This window comes from Poecilia mexicana, unplaced genomic scaffold (genome assembly GCF_051168715.1).
Source record: "Poecilia mexicana isolate PSO_F unplaced genomic scaffold, ASM5116871v1 scaffold_5, whole genome shotgun sequence".
Lineage (NCBI taxonomy): Eukaryota > Metazoa > Chordata > Actinopteri > Cyprinodontiformes > Poeciliidae > Poecilia > Poecilia mexicana.
In genome coordinates, this window is record NW_028263374.1 from 31,659,873 (window position 1) to 31,680,550 (window position 20,678).

At 40.9% G+C, this 20,678-nt stretch overlaps 2 protein-coding genes across 2 annotated transcripts; one reads left to right on the forward strand and one right to left on the reverse strand.

Annotated features, from left to right (window-relative positions):
- Positions 1-3,109: 3,109 nt before the first annotated feature.
- On the reverse strand, positions 3,110-19,711 carry ergic3 (ERGIC and golgi 3). The gene is made up of 13 exons (XM_014977838.2): positions 19,506-19,711; positions 16,269-16,339; positions 14,740-14,827; positions 14,553-14,672; positions 13,257-13,353; positions 12,991-13,156; positions 11,761-11,818; positions 8,720-8,751; positions 8,508-8,604; positions 5,223-5,287; positions 5,004-5,140; positions 4,726-4,781; positions 3,110-4,654 (listed from the first exon to the last, which is right to left on the reverse strand). Exons 1-13 carry the CDS (start codon positions 19,591-19,593, stop codon positions 4,575-4,577), a joined length of 1,155 nt encoding a protein of 384 aa, XP_014833324.1. The 5' UTR covers positions 19,594-19,711; the 3' UTR covers positions 3,110-4,574.
- romo1 (reactive oxygen species modulator 1) lies at positions 5,868-8,365 on the forward strand. Its single transcript, XM_014977840.2, has 3 exons — positions 5,868-6,025; positions 7,608-7,738; positions 8,146-8,365. The coding sequence occupies exons 2-3, from the start codon at positions 7,608-7,610 to the stop codon at positions 8,252-8,254; spliced, it is 240 nt and encodes a 79-aa protein (XP_014833326.1). The 5' UTR covers positions 5,868-6,025; the 3' UTR covers positions 8,255-8,365.
- Positions 19,712-20,678: the final 967 nt, after the last annotated feature.

Consider the following 20,678-nt stretch of genomic DNA (forward strand, 5'->3'; position numbering starts at 1 on the left):
CTGTGAATCTCTGATCTCTGGTTCAGTTTTACCTTCGTCTGGTTCACATTTTGCAAAGTAATCTATTAATCACCTCCAGTTATTAATCAGTTAATTAGTAATAATCTCCAGATCAGCTCTACTCTGACTCAGCATGTTGAAGGATTTTTATCTGCAGATTCATCGTTTGATGAATGATCAAAGGAATGTGCAATTTTGTTTTATCCGATTAATTGTCACAATAATCAATAGATTAATCCATAATTAAAATAATTTAGTTGCAGGTAGCCCTAAAATCTTTAGTGTATTGTGACTTATTTCTTTTTTTTTAGTTTAGCCTCCCCAACAAACTTTTTTGTTTTAAAATCTGTTATCATTAAAGAGCCAAAACATAAAATGGCTTCGTGGTGCAAAATATCTTAGTCCAGTTGAAATAAGACAAAGCTCAGAGCTTTAAGTCCATAATTCCTTAATATTGATGAAAGTTCAGATCGCTTCACTGATAACCAGGGCCGGCCCAAGACATAAGCAAACTAAGCAGCTGCAAATGGCCCCAGGGCCACTAAGGGGCCCCTCAGTGGAGCTGTTTTTTTTTTTTTTTTTTAGTAATAATTTCTGTCATTATAATATCAAAAACACACAATTTCACCATGAAGTGATTTGTTTTTACAATAATATATATTTGATCATGTTTGTAGAAATTATTTTATGAATAAAAAGAAAAACTAAATTGCTCTTGGGGCCCCCTGGTGGCCGCGGTAGGTACCGCAGCCTCGCCGGTACCATGAGCTGCAACGAGGATCCAAACGTCCAAAGCTCTGGTCAGAAGCAAAGTCAGCAAAACAATGTCTCAGAAAAGGACTCATCCTTCAGGGAGGGAGAGAAGAAGGAGGAAGAACAGAAAAAAGCCCAGATAAAGGTTTGTTTTAATGAACCTTGGTGATGTAAAGATTAGTAAAGCTGCTAACAGAAATTAGCCTGATAGCGACCTGGACCGGTCCAGTTCAACAGCCAAACATTTGGGTTCAAAACGCTGAGTTTGATAACAACAATTAAAACTTCTGACTGTCTGACATTGTCTAGCTAAATGTTGCTACGTCAGGCTACATGGATGAGCTGCTCTGTGCTGTAGCTGGGATTTGCTGTTTGCTGCTGAGCAGAAGCATTTTGTGGCTAAAACAAACATTATTTTTACATAAACTTCTAAGTTATGTGAAACTTCTGTTAAAATCATCTGAAGGCTCAGAATCAGTCCAGTACCGGTACCGGTCCAGATACTCAGGGGAGAAAGACTCACCTGGTATAAATGACATTTTTAGCTGTTGGAGTTACGCTTTAGATAAATGAGTTTAATCAGAGAAGGTCATGAATGTGTGTAGAGCTGCACCGACTGCAGTTTTCTGGCCGATCCCTGGTTACCCATCTTTAAAAAGCCTGAGCTGCTGATTTTGGTTTTGGCTGATATGAATTTTTTTGTCTGAAATGTTGCTAAATATAGCAAGAAAGTCACTGAGTTTCCACAGTGGGTGAATATTAACTGTAAAGGTTCAGACCTGTTGGTCTGTCAGTCAAACCTCTCACTGCAGAGCAGAAGAGGACAGAGGCTGAGTTATAACCTTTGCTGATAAAGATCAGCTTCACATGCAAGTATCGGCCGATTACGATCCCCCAAAATTAAGGAAATCAGCGCCCAGAAATCGACTGGTTGATAAACCAGTTGGCCAATAAATGTGTCCTATATTATACATGTATATAATGTAAACAGCCAGAGATGCAATCAGTTTATAGCAGGTGTGTGAAAGACCTGATGATCAGACTGCTGACTGCAGCCGGTCCACACTGTTAGCAGAACTAGAGGCCCCCAAGACCACATTTGGCTTTGGGCCCCATGGAGGCTGGGGCCCCATGGAGGCTTAGGGCCCCATGGAGGCTTAGGGCCCCATGGAGGCTTATGGCCCCATGGAGGCTTAGGACCCCATGGAGGCTTGGGCCCCATGGAGGCTGGGGCCGGCCCTGATGACAACACGAAACGTTCTTCTTTCCAGGGAAACTCGTTCCTTCCTCGCTATCGGTTCTGAGCCGGTCAAGCAAGCCCGGTTTCACCCAAGAACCATTTAATTTTGTTTCCAGTTTGCCAGTACTTTCCCTGAACTGTGCCGGTCAAGCAGGCCCGATTCTGACCTGGTCCAGTCAGCGTTAAGTGGTTCTGACTCTCACCCAGACAGGAAGTTTCCACAGCAGCTGCCGTTTCATTCAGACCGCCATGTTGCTCCTTGGCGAGTCAGACAGCAGCAGCAACTCCTGGACTGATGTCGCCATCTAGCGGCCGCTTCTCATTGAAACGCATTTCAGTTCCTTTACTGACGCAGTAACCATGGTGATTTCTCTGAAACAAAGTACTAGTTTCACAGGTAGCTTATTTTATTTATAACATGAAAAACATGTTTTTTATTAATGAAAAAAATCTCAGTGGAGCAAAAACTTTTTATCGATATTGAGGAATTACTGACAAAACAAACTACAGCTTGGGGAAAAGTTGCTAGTGTTAGTTTTGTCTTATTTTAAATCTACCAAGATATTTGCACTAGTCCATTTATCTAATCAAAGTCCGGTCCGGTCGGGTTGGTGAGGTGTGAACCCTAATCGACCTCAGATCTCTGATCCTCCAAACCTCAGTCTGGGTTCAGATGAAGTGAACTCTGGTTCAGAATGTGAACACCAATCGGACCGAAGAAAGCAGGAAGGATGCTGTGGGATGCCCTACAGCGCAGGGCATTCTGGGTAAATCCAACCAAAGCTAACGTGCTAGCCTAGCGCTAGCAGCAGAAATGGCTCCTGGTCTTTAGCCTAAAGAGAAATCCTCCAACCGCTAAAATCCTCCATCTTGTTTCCATCTGGTGAAGAAGGAAGTTGCTCTCAGAGTCTTCAGAGGTTTTTGGTCGTTTCCTTCAGTGGTTCTTGGTGCAGCGCCCCCACAGGCCAGGAGGGGAACAGGTTGGTTTGACTCAGAACCACAGCAGCTGGAGGTGGAGCAGATGATGGAGTTCTGGTTCCAGTAGAACCGGGTCGACCGGACCATCAGGAGGAAAACAGACTAAGAGTCAATCTAAGTATTAGGCGAAGCTGAAGCTGCTTTAATTCAACATTTATTTTGTCACTTTAAAAACAATTTGTGGACATTCGATATATAAATACATCTTTCTCTCACACACAACCCTGATCTAAAGGTGCAGCAGCAAACCGTCGACAACTGAACCATTGTCTGGATCCGAGAGGACGGGGACAGCGACAGAGGGAATACTGGACCGGAACCGGTCCGGTTCTAACACATCATCAGGAAAATACAGAACAAAGCGATGATTCAGTGCACGTCTGCTTTTATAAAACATCACAACCTCTAAGGTTAAACTGGCCTGAACCCAGGCTCAGAGTTCTGATCCAGGTTCTAACCATCAACCTGCAGAAACATCATGTGAAACCAGCTGTAATGATCAGCTGGTCCAACGGATCAGAACCTCCCACTACAGACGGCACCGGATCTGACCCGGCGTCTGACCCACAGGAAGCTGCAGAACCTTTCCTTTGGATACGGACGGATGCTTACCTGGACAACCAGCATCCAACCAGCATCCAAGCAGCTCCAGCGACTAATCCGATTTCTTCTTGTTGAAAATCAAAGGAGGTTCTGCACTGCTAAACACTAAATTATTTTTTTCGGTTTAGTTTTTAATTCACTTGAAATAAGACAAAACTAACAAAAAGTCCTAGATCTCCCGGCAGATTATTTCATTTATAACTTGAGAAAAATGTTTTGTTTCAAGTCAAATAATCTGTCAGTGGAACTAACCCTACCCTTCATATTGATATTTTTAAATTAATATTAATGAATTATTTACCTAAGATAAGCTCCTTTACCTTGCCCAAAAGTTACTTGTAAAGTTAATTTTGTTTTATTTCAAGTGAAGATATTTGCACTTGACTGTAGACCAGAAATACTTGGTTAGATTTGATGTTTTTGCAGTGCAGAACCACCTTAGCTGTAGTGCTTTTGCAAGGAGTGACAAGCAGCAGCTGTTTTAGTAGTTTAATGAGCAAATGAGCAGTTTCTTGTTCTCCTTCTTAATACCTGGCGGTTCTGCAGGAAGATCTCTCCTGGGTTTCCTCTGAACACTGAGCGGCTGTGGTGGGTTGGTAGGATTCACTTTGTTTTCAGATATGGAGTAAAAAGTCGCTCCACAGTCTGAACGATGCGAGTCAGAGAAGCTGGAATAAATTATCTGAGCTTAAAAATGTCCGTCGGGGTGAACTAAGGTCTCTGCTGCTCCTCGGTCTCCTACCAAACGCTGAGCGTAGCGATGGAGCGGCTTCTTGCTCCTGGTGGCGGTGTCCTCCCATCGCTCCGCCGCCGCGGCCCGTCCGTCTCCGAACGGCAGATAGGAAAATCCAAACAGCTCTTCTGCTCTGGATTTCTCTCTCGGTTTGTTTCAGGTCTAGTTCATGGAGAAGAGGTGAGTTTCTCCCCCCGCCTCGCCGCCCGTTTCTGTCCTCTGGGTGCTCAGCATCTCGGTCTGTGCGGCCACTGGGGGGCGCCATCGTTAGGACGCCTTGCCCAGCTCTATCTTCTTCTGGATGGCGCGCGCCGAGTGGTAGATGAGCGAGTCGATGAGACCGGCCACTGGAAGAGTCGGGAGAATGCGGTGAGCTTCTCTGCTGCTCAGTTAGCATGAGAACGAAGGAGAGACTGACCTGTGAACACGCCGCCGATGATGGCGCACACGCCCGTCAGGAAGTGAGTCAGCGACCTGAGAAAACGGTTAACATTTATACTGAAGGAGTTATTATTTACAGCAAGTCTGAGTTTCATCTAACAGTTGAGCTGAAAAAGTGGATTGTTACTATTATTTTTGAAACAGGTGGTTTCAAAGTGTTAAAACATGACAAAAATTATTTCTGTGACAAACAGGACATTTCAACAGTCGACCCCGTTCTGGTTTTTAGAAACTGGCCGTCTGCCATGACCTCACCTGTGTTTTTCTGTGAATTTGACCATCATGGGTGAAAGTTCGTAGAGAACAAAGACGCCCGGCAGACCCTGATCTCCTATTAAACCGTTGGCGACTTTCTCGTGCCTGGTGACGGAAAACTGATTCGTTTTGACCACCTGGAGGTAAAAACAAATTCACAGAAAACATGTGGAAAAGAGTCCACAAGAAATACAATAAACACAAAGCTGTTTAACTCACCTCTCCGTCTGTTTTTACGTAGATGGTTGGAACAATTTTCACAAAATACTGGTACATCATCGATGCTGTGGAGACGAACAGTCGGCAAATTAAACTTGACTGTCAACAGATTTTAAAACTGAAAAACCCAAATCAGTTCAATAATCTGCTTCTGACTGGCTGGATCCCCATCATGATCCTCAACAAAGTTTAGAGCAACTTTAGAGGTCAGTTCAGAAACTGGCTGCTTATTTTCCCAACTCTGCATTACTCGTTCTTCAGAAGACAAGTGGCAAATACAAAAACATACATGATCAGAGAGAAGTGTCAGCAAATAATGTCTTACTTCATACATTTCTTTGGTGTAAACAAAGCAATTCCTCTACTGGATCCATTTATGCTTCATTTTATTTCACAGTGCTATTAGATTAAAAAAAAGAGAAAATATTGAGGAAAATAAAGGAAAACCTTTAAAATGTATTAAGAATTTTTGAAATTACCAAATATAGAGAAACTGTTTTTATGTTATTAACGCTAAAACCAAAGTTAAAATATGAAAATTTAAAGTACGTTATTGTAATGACAACCCAGTTATTAAGGTGGTTTCTTCTTGAACATGAACAAAAGAAATGATAGAAAATAAGCAATCATAAACTGAGCCGCAGGGGGCGCTGTCTGTTCCGCCTTTATTTCTGTCCTTTTCCTGTTTCCGGTTATGGAGGTCTGCTGCTAGAAAGACATTTAATCGCAGCTGCGCTCAACAGCAAGAGAAATTTTAAGCAGAAAAGCAAAGCAGCGAATTTATCACAGCAGAGTAACTGAAGGTAAAATGGCCTACGGTCCCGTTTTCCGGTGTTTGTTGGTAAAAAAAAAAAGTCGGTCTGAAGGTGAACGCCTCACCTACGGAGGCCACAGGTGACGTTAGCATGGGAAGCTAGCACAACAACCTGCGGTGGGGCTAGGGGATGAAAAAATAAACACTCACTTCTAATCCGCGGACTTTAGCGGTGATGCCCCACAGAAGCTAATGTGTTAGCAGTTAGGTGCTAACAGTGTAAATAAGTCTCTGGTTAAAGTCAACAAACTGCAGCGGTCATTTACTGGAGCAGAAACAGAAACCGACTTAATAAAAACACTTTATTAAGAGTGGCTGTGTGGGTAGAGTAGTCGTCTTGTGATCGGAAGGTTGTAGGTTCGATTCCAGCTTCCTCCTGCCACATGTCCCTGGGCACTCAACCCCAAACTGCCTACCGATCTGTGTATTAATGTGTTTGTGAATGTGATTCTAGTGTAAAGCGCTTTGAGTGGTCAAAATGATTGGATAAAGTGCTACGTAAGTTCAGTCCATTACCTTACTGGTTTCACAGACAATTTGTTTCTGTTAGTATTAAGCTAAACATTGGCCGTTTTAGATTTATGGACGTTTATTTCTAAGAATAATTGCATTATTCCCTTATATCAAAATTGTTTCAAAACAATGTTGTTTATCTCAATTTCTTGGACAATTTATCTTTTAGCAACATTTATCATGATAGGCCTACACTTGGAAAGCTACAGTAATTTCAGGTACCTGAGAGACAGCACTTCCAGATGGATTTCACTGGAACAACAATAATTTAACTAAATGATGCAGATTGTTTGTGGCGTGTACATTAAAAGTTGGAACAGAATTAAGAGCTAATTTCTAACCCTCAATTTAAATTTCAGTCAAAGTCATGAGAGATTTCAAAACCTTTTTAATTATTGCCATAAAATGCTTAAAAGATATTTTACATAATTTGCTTTTGTAGTCTTTAGTCTAAAATTTGGCAACTGATATTTCATTCCGCTGCCTCATCTTTTACTTCCAATGGAAGGTAATTATTGTGTAATAATTTCACAGTATTTTAACAGTAATTAAAGGTGATTAATTACAGCAGATGGAAATCAGCCCAATATGTTCTGTGTTGGTTTTTTTCTCTTCAGTACCATTTTAACAACGGCGTCAATAGGAAAGATTAAACTGGGGAGAGAAAGATTTTACTGCAGAGAAACAAACTGATTCAGTTCAACCTAAAGGAAAGTTCAAGGACCTGCATGGATCAGAAAATGAGCCTCACTGGGTCAATACTGGACTTTAAACTCAGTTAAAGCATCTTGAATTTTCATCCCAAAAAAACCCTCTTGCTGCATCTATGATTCAGACCTTTTTGTTGTTGGTGCTGTAAAAAGTGCAGCTATATCTGTTATCCAAACTGGTCAGAGATTTTGGCTTTGAAGTTTAAAAATGAAGATGAAATGATCCCACATTTAGAAAGAGTCTAATTTTCAGTCAGTGTGCTCATCCGTTAGGTTTCCTTCGTTCTATGCAGCGGATTTTAATCTCACTGAACCTCAGATTAAAACGAGCTGTTGTTGCGCTTGCAGATGCCGGTCGCTGTCGGTCCGTACGGCCAGACCCAGCCCAGCTGCTTTGACCGGGTCAAGATGGGCTTCATGATGGGCTTTGCCGTGGGAATGGCTGCAGGTGCCATGTTTGGGACTTTCTCCTGTCTCAGGTGAGTTTGGACCAATAAACCCAAACAGAAAATCATTTATTTATTAAAAGTAAATTCAGCTGGAAAAAGGAAGTGTCCCAGTTAAAGTCCACTTCTCTCTTAGCTGTTTTCATTCAGCATTGGTGCCCATTCAGGTTTAAAACTCAACATATTTTTGTTTTTCATGACTAATATCTTGGGGGGAAAAAATCCCCAAGCTGGTTTATTATTATTTACATATTTTATAAGTGTAAAATATAGTAAAATTAACTGTTTAAACATGAGAAAGTTTTTGAAGCTTCATCCTATAACTTTCTGACTTCCTCAACCTTTGTCTGGGAATAATCCTGAGGTTTGCCTTGCAGGACGGCTGCGCTAACGTTTTAGCCGTTGGTGAAATCGGGGCTCAAAACAGTTTCTGTTTGCAGGATCGGGATGCGGGGCCGGGAGCTGATGGGCGGCATTGGGAAGACCATGATGCAAAGCGGTGGGACGTTTGGCACCTTCATGGCCATCGGGATGGGAATCCGTTGCTGAGGAAGACCACTGCCTCCTCTTCCTCCCTCGGACTGTACAGCCTTGGGACTCAGAAAACCACATGGTCCAAACCCGCTGTCTAGTTATCAATAAAGGTTCTGGTTCATCACATGACAGTCCTGTTTTTATCCTCCATGTTTTGCTCCATTAATGTGGAATGCTTTAATTTTGTTCAATAAATGGAATTAAACTTTAAAATGGATCAGAAGCTTTTAAAATGAGCAGTTTGGCAGCAAAGGAAGCGGGACGATACCTTGTGGCGCCGAGACGTCGGTTCCATCCAGCGGATTTACGATGCCGGGGTAATCTTTACCAAACGACAGGTGCTTTATCAGGTGGGTCATGTTGATCTGCAGAACCACAGAAGAAGAAGCAGCTTCATAATTGAACTGATGTCTTTAAGCCTCTGTTACGAGTAAATGAAACATTTTAAATTTATATATCCAGAGAAACGTGGAAACTTACGTTGTCTAAACCAAAACTCTGCAGGTCATGAACTGCAAACAAAAACACAAACTTGTTATTTAAAATAATCCAGAAACATTCAGACTTGCATTAATAAAACCATAAATGACCAAATCAGGATCATTCAGGATAAAAAACAGCTGAACTGAGGGGGAAAAAACACCAATCGCCTTTCGTCAAAGTGGTTACCATGGCAACAGGTTCAGCATCATGGCCTTCACAAAGTAAAAGTACCATCTGATAAACCGACCCATTTTAAATGACACTGAAACCACAAAAAATGCACCAATTAACCAGTTTTCTACTTAAATACTTCTTAATTGTTGTATCGAACCTGAAAACTTCCACTTTCTCTGGTCTGTAAACGCATCGGGTCCAAAAGAATCTTCTTGGTTTTCATTTCAGCTGAAAAGCAGAAATGACCGTTTGAATCCCTCCGTTTTCCTTCCAAGATCCAAAACCAATCGATTAAAAAGTTTGGAAAAACAGCGCCGTGGGGCGAGGGGCGTCCGGACGCTTGTAACTGATGTCAGCGTGATTTCAACCATTAGGGTTTTATTAAAGAACAGCAGCTTTGCAGTTCTGCTGCCGACATGTTTAAAATCTTCCTCCTTTTTTTACGTCGTAACTTTCGACTCATTCTGCCTCTGAAAACTAAAGGAGGAAAACAGGAGAAGCTTTCCTGAGAATTTTCTAAGAAAACACTGAATAGAAGAACTTGTTCAGTTTGGGACTGAATCTAGTTCAGAATGGTTTGGTGAATTATGAACATGAATTCATTCACCTTGCGGCCTTGAATCGGAGTTTCTCTAAGCCAATCGGGACCAATCAGGTTTCTAATGTTTGACAGATATAAATTTATATCTGACATAATTCCGTTAAAGTTACTTTTCAGTTAGGAAACGTCAGACTCATGGGTAAGAACTGCAGCGTTCACTAGTTATCAAGTAAAAATTTAATCGCATCACATTCAGAAACTGGTTGTAAGTCTAAATGGATCTGATAATCATGCACTTTTAGATTAATACCTAGATTATTTTTTTACATTTTCAATTGATTCAGCACTGAGTGCGCTTAAAGCAGAAACAGGGAAAAGTCTTCCTGAACACGCTGCATGCATTCACTGTGGCATAAAGGAAGATGGACTTACTTTCCACAGCGTGCACTGCAGAAAGAAGAGAGAAGAGTCACTGGGACAGTGCAACAGACATGAAACGTGACAACTGAAGGTGGAGCTGCACACCTTTCCAAAGTAAGAGTTTTCAGACAATTTACCTCAAAATCAGGTTGAAATCGAAACCAAACTGAGCAAAATCAACCGATAAGCTGTGAATTATGAAGAATGTAAAGAAAAAATAATGTTATTTTTGGGCTAAACTAGAACTAGTGTGCAGCCCGACCCACAGCAGACATCTTTCCAGGACAGGATGTGTTTGGGTCTTAACGAGGTTCTGGTTCTGGGTTGATTCTCGTCTCTCGTTTCTGCTGCCGACACTTTAAATATCGATGAGACAAATGAATCAGAGTCGCATGGACTGGCTTTCAGCACAGGAAACTAAAATCGCCGCAGGTTTACAGCCCAACCATCCAATCCCAGTTCAAATCACCCATTGTGGATGATTGAACATTTGGGTTCGTTTTAATTTCCTGCCCTGATTTGATGCCACAGAGGAAGAATCAGCTAAAACAGTGAGTGAATGAGTGAATGATATACTTTATTAATCCCAGAGGGTGAAGCAGTAGAGCTTCAGTTTGTTACGCAGACAGAACTACGGTGGCCTGGACGGGTCAGTCAGGCTGAAGCATCATGGGAGTTAAGCTCTCACTGATTCTGGATCAGTTTAAACTAAAAGTTTAGTCAAAAATTCACAGCTGGTCAAAATTATTCATACACGTGTTAAAAGGCAGCAACACCACAGTTTGGGAAGCTTTCACTGCAAAACCACAAAATCTGAAGTAATTTAGTTCCTGAAGCAAATATTTAATTACACCTGAAATAATTTTGTACAGCACTTTAGTGCAGTTTTAAACCTGTTTTTAAAATTTCTATATAAATAAATTTGACATTGAAATAAGATATTTGCTGGAGAAACTAGACCAGAAATACAAGATTTTGTTTTTGCAGTGATTAGAAGGTTTTATGCATCTTCCAGCCAAACGGTTAACATCAATCAATAAATCAATTTTAAATATTTAATTTTTGCTTTGGATTTTTTTTCCCTCTCTGGGTTTCCATAGTTCAGCGAGGTGTCATCGCCCAGGGCGGCCATCTTGATTTAAATTCAGGTCAGCTTTACAAATATTAGAGCCAGGCTGCGATTTTTATTTTTAATCATGAGAAAAAATTCATAGCATAGCAAGAATACAGTTGGCAATAAAGTCAAAATAATGAGAGAATAAAGTCATATCTTTATAAGAACTTTTACATAAAAACTCAACAAATTTAAATGAGGGATGAAGCAGCAAAGCTTCATCTGGAGTTATGCTATGATGTAAGATTTACAGATTATATTTAATATTTAACACTTTAGAATCCAATCATCAGCAGGACTTTGAAATGACTGGCGCTAGTTCAGTCAGAAAAATGGGCCTCTGTCTCTTTAAGAGGCTCCTGCTCTTTCAGCACATCATTATGCTGTTTGCAGCCATTTTTAATAGTTCGTATGATGAGCTCAGCAGACGTTTGATAATTGCTGCTGCCGCTAGTCTGCAGGAGCTGGGAAGGAGATGTTCATGCGACATGTAGAGACTCGCCACCACCAGCAGGGGGCGCGAGGTTGTTCAGGGTGGAACAAAGACACAGATGGATGAACATGAGAATCTGCCAGAGGTTTGAAAACAAACACCCTTTATTCTGATGGAGGTAATAAAAAACATCTTATACAGTTTATATTTTCTTCATTTTGCTTTGAGGAACAGAAATTAGATTCCAGCTGAATTAAACTGTTGAACTCAATGATTTTTATACGCATCTATAAATCGGAGTAAAACAGAACAAAGGGTGTTTAAAGGCTTTGCTCAGTTAGATGAAACGTTCTCACCGTGAACATGCGACTGCTGGAAACTCTTTCCTGGTGCAAAGTGGAAATTTCCTGCCACCTGAAACAAAGAGTGAAACGACTCGGGATCAATTTTATTCCAAATGAGAAAATAATAATAACTATGAATAGAAAATATATGTAGACTCAGACATGTGAATGCTGATCATGCTTAAAAGCCTTAAATCAACAGTAGGACAATTATTGGCACTTTCAACAATCAAAATAAAGCAGATCAGCGTTTCTAGAAGCTTTTAATTTGAAATCCAAGACTTTCTGTTATGAAGCAAAGATAGCAGCAGCAGCAGCGCCATCTATAGGTGGGCAGAGCTCAGCGTGCTGAGGAGAAACCACAGCTGGTAGACACGGCGGAGGATCCGTGATGCTGTGGGCCGGTTTTCTCTAAAGGTCCTGGAATCCTTTGTTTCCATCAACATTTTTTATGCACATTTTGAAGTATTGCTTCAGAAACGGTTGATGGAAACCACAAAATCTGATACAAAGTCTCAATTCTGCCAAAAAGTTTGGCTTTTCCTGGAAACAACAACCCAGAAAAGAAGGAAAAGTTCAGATGTAGCTAAACTTTCCCATCCTTACCAGAGTGACCAAACTGAAACATTTCAAACTCCAAACCTTCAGCTGAGAGGGAAGAGCCGTTCCTACACCATGCTAGCAAGCAGCTGCTACTCCCTGTTTGTTGCAGCCATGCTAGCTAGCAACATCTGGCAAAATTACATTTGCGTTGATTCGCTCTAAACCAGGAAATGGAAACAACCCTAATTTGCAATTTTGCAGCTTAAAACTGTCATGCCAGTCGGAGGAAACATGGCCGCCGAGTCGAAGCAGCAGAAACGCTGAATGAAATCGCCATCTCCCTCTTCCAGAACACAAACGGTTTTTATCTTTCAGGGAGATCTGGACACAGATCACTTCCTCTCTGCATATTCCATCGCATAAAGTTTCATCAAATTAAACCGTTTCTTGTGACATGGATGCCACGGTGACGAGAATACTGTGCTCAAAAATACCTGTCCAATGGTAACACCTGCCCGTTACCATGACGACGCACATGATATGTGATGAGAGCCTAACAAAATCTGGGTTTCGTAACAAAGTTTGCTTGTGCGGAAGTAAAGGTAATCTGATTACTTTTTTGCAATTGCAATTTCTTACTTGAAGAAAGTAATCAGATTACAGTAGCTGCCCGCCACTGGCAAGGCGTGAAGGTCTGACCTTGTTGACCTCCAGGAAGCCGTAGACCTGGCAGCCCTCGTTCTTCTGCTCCATCATCTTCTGTGTGAAGCCTTCGCGTTTGCACTGCTCGATGGTGTCGGCGCTCTTAAAGGCCCAGCCGCGGCGCCGGTACGCCTCGCGCACGTCGTCACAGGTGTTGCAGCACCTGCACGCGCACACACACACGTGCAGATGCACACACACGCACAGAGTTAGCAGCAGTAATCGCAGCAGGCACAGTGGCCGGCAGCAGCGGCGTTTCTTACTTCAGGTCTTCGGTCTCGGCGCCGTAACAGCTTTCACATCGGTTCGGGTCCAGAGTGCTCGGGTCGAACGCCTCCCCGTCTTCAGCCTGACCCAGTTCTGAACAACACAGAACCATCTGTGACTATAAAACGACGTTAGCTTCATGCAGTCTCTTATCCAGTAAGTTCACTGCAGAAGGACAAAATCTTACAAAGTATTTTTGTCTGGTTTTTGGTGCAAATATCAACAAATTTAAATAAGACAACTAACTCACAAGTGACTTTTCAGCAGACATAGCAGCTTATTTTCAGTAATAATTTCATAATATTACTGAAAAGTTCTAGTTCTACTCATGGATTTTTTCAGTTTTGCATGGGAAAAATGTTATGTTGAAAATGAAATAATCCAGAAGTGGAACAAGTTCTTTTCATCAATATTAAGGAATTACTTTCTTCCAATAAGCTCCATTATCTTGCTGAAAAGTTACTTGTGAGTTAGTTTTGTCTTTTTTCAAACGTAATGAGATATTTGCAGCAGAAACTAAACCAAATATACTTGGTAAGATTTTGTGTTTTTGCAGTGTGATCACCTGATTTTAGTGCTGCAGCTTCTGGGATTTTACAGGATAAACACTTCAGCTAAAAGTTAGCTGTGCTAACCCTGAAGTTAGCTGTGCTAACCCTGAAGCACTAATCATAGACATTAGTTCTGTTAATGTTAACTTGCTACAGCCTGACATTTAGCAGAAGCTAATGATAAAGGCTAAGAGGAACCACCTGATCCTGTCACAATAAATCAATTGCATGAAAAATAAAAATGAGCTCCATAATTTCCATTCTGATGATTAATATTTTTGACTTCATTTATTTTAAGGTTTCGATTGTGTGTGTTTTTTATTTCTGTTTTTATTTATTGTTTTTGGTCATTTTGTTTATTTTGGACTTTTTAAAATATCTTCCAGTTACAGTGTTAATTGTTCTTTACAAAAGTAAAGTTTACTGATCTTTGAAACGATGAACTTGAATTATTATGTATTTATCATTATATTATTTGAAAATGGTTAAAAAACACAAGTTATTTCTTGTGTGAAACATTTCTTCTGCTGAATTCATTCCTTCACAAAAAACCGAGTTGGTGCCTGATTAAACTAAAGAATTTTCATTTTATTAATAGGAAATGATTAATTATTACATAAGGCAAACATCAATTCAGATTGCCAACCATTTCGGCGCCGCCGTCTGAGGTTGCTGCAACAGTTTCTCTCCAGTTTGTCCAGCAAATGACTCAAACTGGTTTGTGTTTGGAATGAAGCGTACCGTGTTTTTCTGCCTCGGTGGTGACGGGTTTCAGCTCTTTATCCAGCCGCTGCTTGAACAGGTTGTGTTCGACGTCCAGCTGCTGCTCTCCGGCCACGTCCATGGCGTCGATACTGAGATCTGACAAACACGGTGGTGAGCGGCGGCCGCCATCAGCCGCAGACAGCAGAGAAACAGCAGCACTTACAGGCGCAGGGCATGTGAGGGAAAATGATGTCGATGTTGATCTTGAGTTTGTCTCCTCGCGACGTGTCGACGTAGAGCTCCGGGTGGACCTGAAGGACGACACGAAGCGTTCACTTCCCCTAAACACTAAACGGTCCCACAACAAACACTGAGCAAAAGAAACGCAGCAGAAAAACAACTTTCCCTTCGTTTGTCCTGTCAGCAGACGGGCACAGAGACGGCTTTCACCGCGACTCTGCGGGTTTTCATTCATGTAAACAACTTTAATAGAAATGCTTTGAGTTTATTTCTAATGAAAAAACAGGGCAAACGAAAGCCGGGCTGAAATGATGGGACTAATCGTAAACTAATTTATTGTTAGCTGAACAAAACAAACATTTTGCTTTCAAGATAAAAGCAACCTTCTTTAATGACTAATCTGTTCTTCACCTGGTCAAATCTTAAAAAATTAATCTACTAAGAACATTTTGCATCCAGTTATTAATCAGTTAATCAATAATAATCTCCTGATCAGCTCTACTCTGACGTTCAGCCTGAGCTTTTCTCATGTTGAACGATTTTATCTGCATAATTTGCTGCAAATTATTAAAGAAATGCCATCAACTTTTAGACAATATTTTAAAAAGAATTTAATTATTTGTTTATTTGCATACTTTGGTGCATTTCTAATATATTTCCAGTTTTTTTTATCTGATTAATTGTCAAAATAATCAATAGACTGATGAATAAATAATGTCGACCCAAAGTAGATAAACTAGATCCTCCTGTTCAGGGTTGGTAGATGAGTATCAGTAAGAATCCTCTGGTCCAATTCATTTTCTGGTAGAGAGACAAAAACAAAACTGACCAAACGTTTTACCAGATGTGTTGCTTCGTTTACTTCATGCAACCAACAAAACGGTCCAAACCAGGGAGGAAAACCCTGGAGGGAAATCTCCAGCTGTTGGAGTCTTAAACCAAGGTCACATTTGATCCTGAAGCAGATCAGTGGATCGACTCCGCTCCTCTGGCTCATATCAAAACTGTTTTGATCATCTGACATATTCAAGTTGGACATAAGCAGCAAAACTTCAGAAATCCATAAGAAGGAAAAATACTTTTCAGCCCAAAACCGCAACTAAACCCTGAGTTATTTCCTTCCAAGAAACCTGAGTTCATCCGACCCAACCGGCCCGGCAGGAAACACACCTGGAGGCTAAAGTTCACTGCTGCTGCTCCCTAAACTCAGTTTCAGTTGGTTTCAACTCAGCTTCCCTGGTGAAAAAGACCCAATGTTTCATTTTTAGAAAGTTCTGGTGAAAACTTTAGTTTTATTTTTCTATTGAACATGAGATAAAAATCTGTAAATCCTCTGATAACAGGTGGAAGCAGCAAATCTCTGCAGGAACAAAACCTGATCGATTAACAGACTTCCTGATGAAATGCTGCAGTTTCCCATCCCGATAAACCCAACAGCATCGGTACGGTCAGCGGGCGAACCGAACCGGACCGAGGACCGGGTTAATCTGACGGTCGGCTTCAGGAGCTCACCTCTTTGGTCAGGTAGTACTGCAGCTCAGAGACGAACAGAACGAACATGATGACGCCGCTGATGATGGTCACTGCAGAGACAAGGCGGAAACATCTGATTTCATAGGTGCTGGCAGGCAACATAATGTGAATTAATGCATCTTATTTTACAAATTTTAAAAATTCATACTGTGGTAGTATTTACCAAATTTAAATTTATAATTTAAATTTGGTAAAAACCACTGAACCCAGTCGCATTTGGTAACCGGTTTACATCTGTCCGAAAACCTGAGAAGTTCCAGAAACATTACTATAGCTTTCCCTGAAAGGTCAAAGGTCACTTTAATCATATCCTGTATTTTAAACATGAATTTCAATAATCATTTCATTTGATGTTTAAAACGACTTGTCTAAGATATTTGTAGACCAGCCGAGGTGTTGAGGGGATCCGTGTTGGTGGCCTTAGGATCGCATCTCTGCTGTTTGCAGATGATGTGGTCCTGTTGGCTTGATCAGGTCGTGATCTGCAGCTGGAGCGGTTCGCAGCCGAGTGTGAAGCGGCCGGGATGGGACTTGGTGCCTCCAAATCCGAGGCCATGGTCTTGAGCCGGAAAAGGCCTTCAGAGGGGTGGGGGGAGTTCAAGTATCTCTGGTAGGGCTGAGACGATTCCTCGATGCAACTAAGTGATTCGAGTACCTCAATTATAAAAATTTCTCGAGGAAAATTTACCTGCCTGGAAGCCTCGTTAAATTATGTTTTATTATTTAGCGCGCCGTGTTCCGGCCGGGTTATTACTTGCGCTGCACAGAGCTCTCAGTTCCGCCTGAGTTGTTAACGAAAGCTAAGTGTTAGCGGCATAAAGTCCAACTTTCAAGTTCTGCCTGGGAGGATTTTATTGATTGATGATGATGCCGGGTTTTCATCGTTTTGGGAAACAATAAACATCCTTAAAATGACGGGAGCGATGCCGGGATTATTTACACGGTGAGCGGATAGACCGATCACGGCGGGCGGCTTTAAAATACCGGAAAATAAATTTCATATTGTCCTGGTCGCAACCAATGGGTGGCGAAGAGCATCGTGACGTTACAGGCCTGGTAGACGAGTTTCTGTGAGTGACGAACTAAGGAGTCAAATCCGGTCGCTAACATGAACACAAAACTATAAATGTCTGGGCGATGTGAGAGTTCATCTGTTAAACTGACTGAAGATGAATAATTAACAGAAAGCTGGAGAAAAGACATTTCTCACAAATAGACATGCTATTTGTGAGCCTGCCTCTTTATTATTATATTGAATATAATTTCAGATTTTATAACTTTGCTTCAGGGTAACTTAGAAAGTCAGCTGTTATTGTGACAAGTTAATTTTCTAAACTACATAAAAGTTCTTGTTAGGGAAGCTCAAATGTGAAAAATTGGACTGATATTGATATGCAACAGTAACTCTGCTGTTATGTAATAAAAATATTTTATCTTTTTTATCCGATTACTCGATTAATCGTAAGAATAATCGATAGACTACTCGATTACTAAAATATCTGTTTACAACAGCCCTAATCTCTGGGTTCACGAATGAGGGAAAAATGGATCAGGAGATCGACAGGCGGATTGGTGCAGCGTCTGCCGTGAAGCGGGCGCTGGACCGGTCCGTCGTGGTGAAGAGAGAGCTGATTCAAAAAGCGAAGCTCTCGATTTACCGGTCGATCTACGTTCCTACCCTCATCTATGGTCATGAGCTTTGGGTCATGACTGAAAGAACGAGATCCCGGATACAAGCGACCGAAACGGGTTTCCTCTGCAGGGTGGCTGGGCTCTCCCTTAGAGAGAGAAGCTCGGTCATCCAGGAGGGACTCAGAGTAGAGCTGCTGCTCCTCCACGTCGAGAGGAGCCAGTTGAGGCTCGGCCATCTGGTCAGGATGGACGCCTCCCTGGTGAGGAGTTCAGGTCCCACCGGGAGGAGAGGAAGACCCAGGACACCTGGAGGGACGATGTTCCTCTGCTGGGAATGCCTTGGGATTCCCCTGGAGGAGCTGGACCAGGAGGCTGGAAGGGAAGTCTGGGCCTCCTACTGAGGCTGCTGACCCCGCGACCCGACCCCGGCAGAGGAAGATGGACGGACGGATGGAGATATTTCTAGTTTTTCATGTAGTTTTCTTTGTTGCTATATTTTCCTGTGAAGAATGTTGAATGTCCATGTTTATGAAAGGTGTGATAAATAAAGTTGCCATTTATTTTCCAATAAATATTCCCCAAAATATTTATGCAATAATTTTTAAATAAAATTGGAATAAATGCATTTCTATACATTATTTATTTGTTCATTTGTTCTAATAGGGTTATTTATTATAACCAGTTTTTATCTCTTGTATTTTTTAAAGACACTCCTCCCTAAATATTGTTGAATCATTTGTTTCAATAAAATTCTCATCATCCTTAGAGATTAATATAATTTTTAAAACGGGATATTTAATTAATGCAACCAAACACATTTGTTTGTTTATTCTGAGAAATCCCAGATTGTGATTACATGAGGAGTATATAAAGGATATTTTCAACCCTAAATGTGTTTTTCTCTCCATTTCTGTCTAAAAAAGTATAAAAAGAAAGTACAAAGATTTAGTGAATTTTTATGCACTCGGTGTCTTTGACTCGAAGCTGCAGAATTAGTAAAAAAATGACAGTGAACTTCATTTAGCGCATTTAAATAAAAACTGCGAATCACTGAAGGCAATTCATTAACATGTAGCCGTTTCATAAACATTTCTTGTAATTTTAATGAAATGTTATTGCTTTTAAACATCTGTTATATTGTGATCATAAAGGCTAATTTCTCTACGTCTTTTAACTGAACCATTGAGTTTTAAAAGAAAAGCTTGATGTTTTAAAAAGGTAACGGATGTCTACATGCTGTTTGATGTGGGAAATAAGAATACCGAGGCTATAGTCTATTCTACCTGATCATATATAACAGGTCCACTAACTACAGGCTCAATCATTAAAAAGAAAATATACACAAATAAACCTATTGTGTCAACAACTGCCTTAGTGCCATTGAGATTTTAGTAGTTCTGTGAAATAAACTCCCAGAAAGTACAAGAGTTCAGGTTTCCTCATTAAAGACAGGTAGCTACAATAGGCTAATTAAGCTGTAATGAGTAGAATATGATCTGATATACAGAAATAACGAATGTTTCCCCTGCTGTCTGCACCAGCGGCAGCCGTTAGCCCCGAGGTTCGGATCGGTTCGCCTCCTACCGGTCGCTCCTCCCCACGTCTTCACCCGGAAATCCTCCAGAGTTTTAGGATAAGCGTCAAACTGCTTCAGTTTGTTTAATGTGTCCATTTTCTCCACCAGGAAATCCAGCCGAACACCGCAGAATCTTATCGGAACCCTCCTGCACTCCAGCAACACATCGGAACCCTTCACTTCCGGACCACGTGACACACCGTTTGGCCAATCAGCGGCAGCCGCGTCAATTTCTTCTTCTGTTCTTTCTGTTAAACTTTATTCAACATCAGGACCTTTGACAGTATAAATGTCGAGAATTATTCAATAAAAAGAAAACAACAAAACGAAACAAAAAACAAAACAAAACAAAACAAAACGAACAAATAAAAACAAACATGTTTTTCATTTTTACATGGAAGAGTATTTTTCCTTTGTGTGCAATTTTGCGTTGACAAACCTCTGGTAACCTTTTTTTGTATGACAAAATGGGAGGTGAAAAATGTACAAAATTTTAACCTCTAAAGTGGTAAATGGGGAGGGGCAAATCATTGAATATTAGATACTGAGGATCAGGCTTTTTTACACCAGAGAGTCCGAAGTGCGGCCAAAGTATTTATTGTAAATATAGATTGCATTGTCCTTGATAAACCCAAACCTAATTAAAAAAACAAAAATAATTTGCAGACTTGATGCCTTGCATTTAATAAAGACAAAACATGCTAAACCTTTTTTTAGGTTTTGGATCTACAATAACTTACACATCCATTTCCTATTTTTAAAATCGGTTTCATTAAAATATTGCACCGTAGCTTATAGGCAAAAGTAAAAAAATCCTTAGAATGTTTGTGATTTTAATTTAAAAATTGTTCATTACCCTTTTCCGGCTCAAGACCATGGCCTCGGATTTGGAGGCACTGAACCTCATCCCGGCCGCTTCAAACTCGGCTGCGAACCGAGTTATTTAATATTAAAATTATTTAAAATATTAAAATATTGTATATGACTTTAAAATTTAATAGAGGATATTGTGTCTCACATTAAAGCATGAATTAGCAGTGACAGTTAGTCACAATTCAAGGCATTTATTAACATTTGATTGAGTGTTTGGTTAGGTAATTTGTTGACAGTCCCTAAGTGAACCTTCGAGCGCCTCGGCCGGGAGCGGTGGAGAACCGCTGGCCGACAGTAGCGTTCATAAA